This window comes from Sapajus apella, unplaced genomic scaffold (assembly GCF_009761245.1).
Source record: "Sapajus apella isolate SASKATOON/1434 unplaced genomic scaffold, GSC_monkey_1.0 scaffold249, whole genome shotgun sequence".
In the NCBI taxonomy this organism is placed as follows: domain Eukaryota; kingdom Metazoa; phylum Chordata; class Mammalia; order Primates; family Cebidae; genus Sapajus; species Sapajus apella.
In genome coordinates, this window is record NW_022437189.1 from 182199 (window position 1) to 189229 (window position 7031).

General features: G+C 53.8%; 1 protein-coding gene across 2 annotated transcripts in view; it reads right to left on the reverse strand.

Annotated features, from left to right (window-relative positions):
* The window catches only part of CLTB (clathrin light chain B), a 24877-nt gene extending 18123 nt beyond the window's left edge, over positions 1 to 6754 (reverse strand). For both annotated transcript variants that reach the window (XM_032271788.1, XM_032271787.1), the window contains exons 1-2: positions 6319 to 6754; positions 731 to 777 (exon numbers count right to left, since the gene is read on the reverse strand). In XM_032271788.1, the coding sequence (XP_032127679.1) occupies positions 731 to 777; positions 6319 to 6505 (234 nt within the window). In that variant the 5' untranslated portion in view covers positions 6506 to 6754. The remainder of the gene's footprint in view (positions 1 to 730; positions 778 to 6318) is intronic.
* Between the last annotated feature and the right edge of the window lie 277 nt (positions 6755 to 7031).

Here is a 7031-nt window from a genome sequence, read left to right on the forward strand (position 1 = left end):
GATTACAGGCGCCTGCCACTGTGCCCGGCTAATTTTTTGTATTTTTAGTAGAGACGGGGTTTCACTATGTTGGCCAAGCTGGTCTTGAACTCCTAACCTCATATGATCCACCTGCTTCGGCCTCCCAAAGTGCTGGGATTACAGGGGTGAGCTACCGTGCCCAGCCTTGATTACCCTTTTTAACAACAGCATGGTTTTCTAATCTATCTATTCAGTCCCCTGATGCTGGATACTTAGGTTGTCTCCAATTTGTCTGCCATTATAAATAATCCTCCAAAGAATCTGGGTGGCCTTGTCCAATTATTTCCTTTGGGAAAATTCTAGAAGCAGAATCTCTGGATCAAAGGGCTCACCCAGTTAAAATGCTCCTGTGTGTGGAGATGGTCTCAGTTCAGCCTCCCAGCAGTGGTGCGTGATCAGGCGGGGCCTTATGCTGCCTTTGTCCCATGCCACTGTGGGCCACTTTACCTCTCCCTCCCAAAACCAGACATCACCATGGGCAACTTGAGGCTATTCCCATCAATCTCAATCTCTAGTGATCCTTATTCCTCTTCCCCACCCTCTAAATGACAAGAAAACATGTCAAAAACCCTTCTCTGTGTTCCCACACCAATGCAACAGACATAATAAACAGGAGAACTTGGATCCGTAAGCCTAAAACGATGAGGCTGTAAGTTACTGAGACCAGGGCTATTGGTCCTCACCACAGCTGAGACAGAGCCCTGCTTACCTGAAACATATCTCCATTGACTGTGGTCCCCATTTCCTCAGAACCAGCTGGAAAGAGAACAAGGACATAGCATTACTCACTGTCCAGCTTATAGCAAGCAGGAAATGATCCTACATTAGCCCCTAAAGCCAAACTCTGTGTACACCCATGTATATATTGACCTACATGCAAACAGACATAATGGATATACGTACACACACACACACACACACACACACACACACACACACACACACACACACTTGAACTTAGGCTCAATCCCATTCCTGTTTACAAAGCCTCTCACAGCCATAAGCTCAGGGCAGGGGCCATATGGGATAAGGAAGACAGGGGCCTACACGTCTCTGCCTGTCCCTGCGGTGCCTTGAGCAACTGCTCCTCCTGAGTGAGCAGGAGTTGCAGTTCCCCCAGACAGCACCTGGCATATCTTTTCTCTTTGTGCCCCTCCCAGAAGGAATTAATTTTGCCCTCGGCAGTGACTCCTCCCAATCCCTTTAATTGACATTTGATTAGTCACAAACTCCTGGGGCTTCTGCTGCAACAGTGACATTCACAGCTGGCCTCCACTCTCTCCTGCAGCTCAGCCCCAGCCAGGCCCTCACCACCTTGCGCCTGCACAACTGCTTTGCCTGCTAGGGGCAAACACCTGGGAAGGTATAACCACGTCTCTTTCTCTTCTCCTCTGTGTCTCCCAGACATCTGCATGGGACCTGTGACTTTGCAAGTGCTCAATAACTCTTTGTTTGAATAAACAAGTAAATAAATGCATGAAAGAAAGACAATGAATGCATGGCTTCCACCCATTCACAGTTCCCCTTGACTCCAGCCTCTCCCATCCCTCTTTCAAACCAATTGCCAGGACCGACAATCTGTAAAACATGCACTTACCTGTGCCTCTCCTCTGACTCAAAATGTCATGGAAACAAACCCCAAAGAAATCCACTTCCCATGGACCACAGTGGCCTATAGCGCCTGCTCCTGCCCTGGGGACTTTGCAGGTGCTGTTCCCTCTGCCTGGAAGGCTGCTCCCTCCCTCCCTTCAGCTTCTGCTTAGATGCTGCCTGATTAAAGGCCTCCCTGACCAGACCCCAATCCACCCCTTGGACACCCCTTCCTATTCCTCCAGCAGTGTTAAGCTCACTCACTCAGCCTGCTATGTTTATTTGTGGATGTGTTTATTATCTGTCTTCCTCCCTCAAATGGACCCTCCATGAGGGCGTGGACTTGGTTTCATCCATGACGAGGCTCACCACCTGGAGCATTCCCTGGCACATAACAGGGACTCAATAAATATTTGCCAGATGAATACATCTAACCCTAGAACATGAGGATCTCTACAATCTGGCCCTGCCCATCCCTGACTCACTTCTCATCAGCCTATCCCACAAACCCTAAATTCTGGTTTCCTCCTTCCCCAAACGTACCACCCTCATCCCTGTGCTTTCTTCCTGCTTGCCTCTCCAAAGAACACTTTTTTGTGCCGGGTGTGGTGGCTCACACCTGTAATCCAAGCACTTTGGAGGCCAAGGCGGGCAGATCACCTGAGGTCAGGAGTTCAAGACCAGCCTGGCCAACATGGTGAAACCCTGTCTTAAAAAAAAAATGATTTTTTTGGATCCATTTATTCTCCAAGGTCCAGCTCATAAGTCACCTCCTCTGGGAAGCCCTCCTCTGCTTCCTCCACTTTCCTAGGCACTTATGGAAGGTCTCACTTCTGGGGTATCCCAGAATATCATACAGTATCCCCCACCCTCTTGTGCAATTACTCGTGACCCCCAGGAGCCGTGTGTATCCCCTTACCCAGCTCTGTGTCCTGTTCAGCTCCTCAGGGCTCCAGTACGGAATGGGTGAGCAGTAACTGTCGGCTAAGTGGAAGTTGAATTGTTCTTTTGAGGCCTGCTGTTATCTGCAAGGCTCTCAGAAACTGCTGTGCCTCCTAGCAGAAAGCCATGCAGGCCACATAAGGTTATTAGGCAGATGGACAACTAGCCCTTCGCAAGCCAGAGAGGGCTGTTAGCAGCAGTGACAGTGTGTTTGGCCTGGGGACTGAAGGGAAGGATGCTTAATCCCATGGAAATAATCCCTGGTTGACATAAATCATAATTGACTTTGTTTTCAGAGTCAAACAGTGATTGATTCCAACCAACTCTGTCAGCTGTCACCCCCATTCATCTAGATAAGGCTTCTCCAGCATGGGTGTCCTGGCCCCTAAACCACTGAGACCAATAGGGTTTCAGTGGCAGCACTTCTGCAAAGGGGCTTCTTCTGCTGGGGCATCTCCTCTAGCAGGGCCTCACACTACCAGGGTCTGTTCCCTGTGATGCCAGTCTGTACACTTGGCCTTCTCAAGAAGTTGCACCACGCCATTCCACTCTGACCAACCCCAGTCTCAGATCCCCCCATCTGCAGGCAGCTGCCTGGGGTCTAACCCGACTTCTCTCTGCCCCAGTCTCAGCCTCGAGAGTGTTTGGAGATGTGGTTCAGCCTCCTTGGGAGTCCACCCACACCCACACAGAGTTCCCGTACCTGTTCCCACAGTGCTCTCCGACCGCCCACTGCACATCTATCACCCGGAGTCCACACTCACAGGCCAGCAGAACAGGACTGAGGCAGAGACTCGTCCTGGGGATAAACCCCTGGGTGTTTGCTTCCCTCAGCTGCCTGACCCATTTTGAAACAAGGACAGAAAGGGTCCAGAACATTCCTGTGAGCTTACTGAGGCCCAGCGGGGGAAATGGGCTTGCCCAGAACTGACGGGCAAGTCAGAGCCAGGTCTGGTGCTCAGAACACTGATTGTGAAAATGAAAACCAACCCAAGGCTGATGAATGGAAACAAAGTGTCCATCACCCAGATCACCCAGGACCACGGATCCAGCCAGAGAGGAGGGGCTCCCTGTGGCTCCAGCACAGGCCCACACCAGACACCTCTTTCCCCAGGGGCACCTGAGCCCAGTGTCAGCACAGAGACTGCTAATCTGAGTATTCCAACATCTGAGAGAAGGTGCCTCAGAGCTACTGACTGGCAGCTGCTGGGAGAGCCAGCTTTTGCCCAGCTCCTAGCAGGCCAGGGCACTTTTTCTCTGCCCCACCTAGGCTCCTGGCACACATCCCTGGTCAGGGGAGGATTACCTGTTTAGCACTTCGTAGGCTAAGAAGATCAGATCAATTCTAGCCTATCTGGCCACCCACTGAGCCGCCATCCTTCAGCACTTCCCTGCTCCCCAACCACAACTGAGGAGGGCAGCTGAACCTTTGCAGAGTCAGCAGGTATGTGCCTGGGAGACCCTCAGAAGGCTGTGTCCCCGGCAGCTCCCTGGAAGAAGTGAGTGTGTCATTGTTTCTCTCCCTGCCACCTCGGGTGTGAGGCCAATCTGTGACCCACCCCTGCCAGAGATGGAACCTCCCATCCAGGCTGTAAGCCCCTGGAGCCCCGCTGTCCTGGGAAGAGGCCACAGCCCACTCAACTCCCAGAGGCGTCTGACTGCCCTTGGCCTGAATCCCATCTTCTCTCTCCTGGAGTTCTGAAAATGGCTCCCCTCAGCAACACCTCCCCACCAGGCATCCCTCCTCTGCCCCACACCCCTCCCCCACCCTGTACCCCTCCCCCAACAGACCCCAGTGAGCCAGCCTGAGGAAAAGGGTGGTCTCACAGAGGTATGGACCAATGAATACTGGTGCATTAACTGGGGCAGGCATTTCTTAGGAATTCCCTGGGACAAGGCAGGATCTGTGCTGAGGTGCTGGGAGCTGCCACTTCAGAAGCCCTCCATTGCTGTCTCAGACAGGTGGCAAAAGACCCCCTGCTTCTCACCCCCACATCCTATCGCCTCCCAGGAAGGTGACTGCTACGGGATTTTTTTTTTTTTTTTTGAGACAGGGTCTCACTTTGTTGCCCAGGCTGGAGTACAGCAGCATGATCACGGCATACTACAACCTACCTACACCTCCTGGGCTCAAGTGATGCTCCTGCCTCTGCCTCCCGAGTAGCTGGCACTATAACTACAGCTGCATGGCACCACATATGGCTAACTTTTGTATGTTTTGTAGAGATGGGGTTTCACCATGTTGCCCAGGCTCCACAGCATTTGAAAGAGCACGGAGCCCAGAGTTGGGAGGCCTGGGATCAAGTCCTAGATCTGTCACACCTGGCTGTGTGACTCTGGGCAAGATATTCAAATTCTCTGGGCCACAAGTTTCTTGCATGTTACAAAAGCCTGGTTACATTTCTAATATCAAGGAGATACAGAGTTGCTTCAAACTTCTGAGCCACAAGAACTATCTTATTCATTTCTGTATCCCCAGTGGCCTGGTACACAGTAGGTGCTCAGCAAATGCCGAATGAATACAAACATGACTGAAGAGCCTTGTAAACATCATTAACCAAAATATATGTATTTGTATATATGTCAGCACTTATTACAACATAACCTCTCCATAAACCTCTGCAAAGTGACATTAACAGGAAGGCCTGTTTCAGATGCACCCATGAAGGTGATACCTACTTTTTTACTAAATAGTTTACAAAATCATTCTTGCTAGCCAGAACCAGAGCAGGAACAACATTGATAAAGATGATCTGACAGGGACCAGGCCCTGAACTCTGAGGTCTGAAGCCAATCACAAGAAATCATAATAGCCCTGGACCACCTTTGGAAAACCATTGAGTCAGCAACCACAAAACCCTGCAGGGCCGGACCGCATCTGACTGATGCCTCTTTGCGACCCACACCCCCGTGTCTAACTCAGAACCAGACACTTGGGAGGCAGTGTGGTCAGGTGGAGAAGGCTTCGAGTCTGACAGAAACAGGTTTAAATTCACGGCCAGGTGTGGTGTCTCACATCTGTAATCCCAACGCTTTGGGAGGAAGAGGTGGGAGGTTAGCTTAAGCCTAGGAATTCAAGACCAGCCTGGGCAACATAGCAAGATTCCATCTCAAAAAAGGAAAAGGAAAAAATATATAAGAAAAAGAAACAGGTTTAAATTCTTGATCTGCCACTACTAGTTATTTCAATAGCATACCCCTTTGAGCCTCAGTTTTACCATCTCTGAAATGGGTTGAATAACGAGTATGAAGTGATTAAATGTAATCAAGGCACTTAGCTCACTGGCTGCCGAATGGCAGGTGGTCCCTGGGGAAGGTTAGTGAGTTCCCGCTGCACCTAGGGTCCCCTTTTTTTCCCAGCTGCAGGAGAGAGCTAAGGCTGAGGGTCCAGGAGGGCTGTGTTCTGCCCACACCTGCACACTTAGCTGGGAGCCTGGAACAGATAGGCTATTAGGAGGCTCAGGAAGGTCTCTGAAAACTGAGCTGGGGTTGGATTCCAGAGCCTGGCAGCGGGGAAGCTGGCCTGGGAATGAAATGTCATGACTGAATTCCTGTCCCGGGAGTCGCTGGATCTACAGCCCCAGGCGAGGCCTCATCCCAGCTCTGAGGTCCTACGTGGAGATCTCTAAGAAGATTCCTCCCCATGTCCCCCAGCTCCTGCCCCGGCTGACCTAGAGCAGGCCCTCTTCCCTGTGCCGCTGGTCCCCGGTCGGGGTCCCCCGGGAGCGCGCCCCGAGCCCCGCTCCAGGCCCCGCGCTGACTCACCCCCACTCGCTGGGCCCGGCTGCGCGGGGGCCGCATGGCCGCCGGCAGGTGCTCCAAAGCCCTCGTCGTTCTCTATGCCTGCGATCTCGCTCTCCTGCTGGGCCAGGAAGGCGGCCGCCGGGTCCTCCTCCGCCGCCTCCGGGGCCCCGCTCTCCGACGACGAGAAGAAGCCAAAGTCATCAGCCATTTTCCCCGCGCCTCCGCCGGAGCCTCCGCTGCGCTCTGCTCTGCCCGCGCCTGCCCCGCGCTGCGCCCGGCAGCCGCGACGCTGTCACCCGAGCCGCGGGGAGCCGGCGTCGGCGGGGACGGGCTTGGCGCGGACCGCACTTCCTCTCCGCCACCGGGCCCGGCTCGCTGTCACTGCGGTGCGGGCGTCGCGGCGGGAGGAGCGGAGCCGGAATGCGGTGACGTCACCGCGGGGGCGGGGCCGCAGGGCGGGAGGTCTCAGAGCGGCGGCCGCAGGAGGGCGCAGCAGGACTGGGCGCAGCGCGGGGCCGGGGCCGGCGGGGCGCGGCGCTCCCCTCCCTCCGCGGCGGCGCTCTGCTGCTTGTGTCCAGGACACCTGGGCGATGCACAGCTCCCGCCCGGTCTGGAGGCGAAACGCAGGGCACAAAGTGGCCATACCGTGCACAGGGCCGCGACAGGCGGCCAGCCCTGGCCTCGGGAGCGCAGACCTGGCTGCTGATTCATTCTGCAAAAGTTTCTGGGATGTC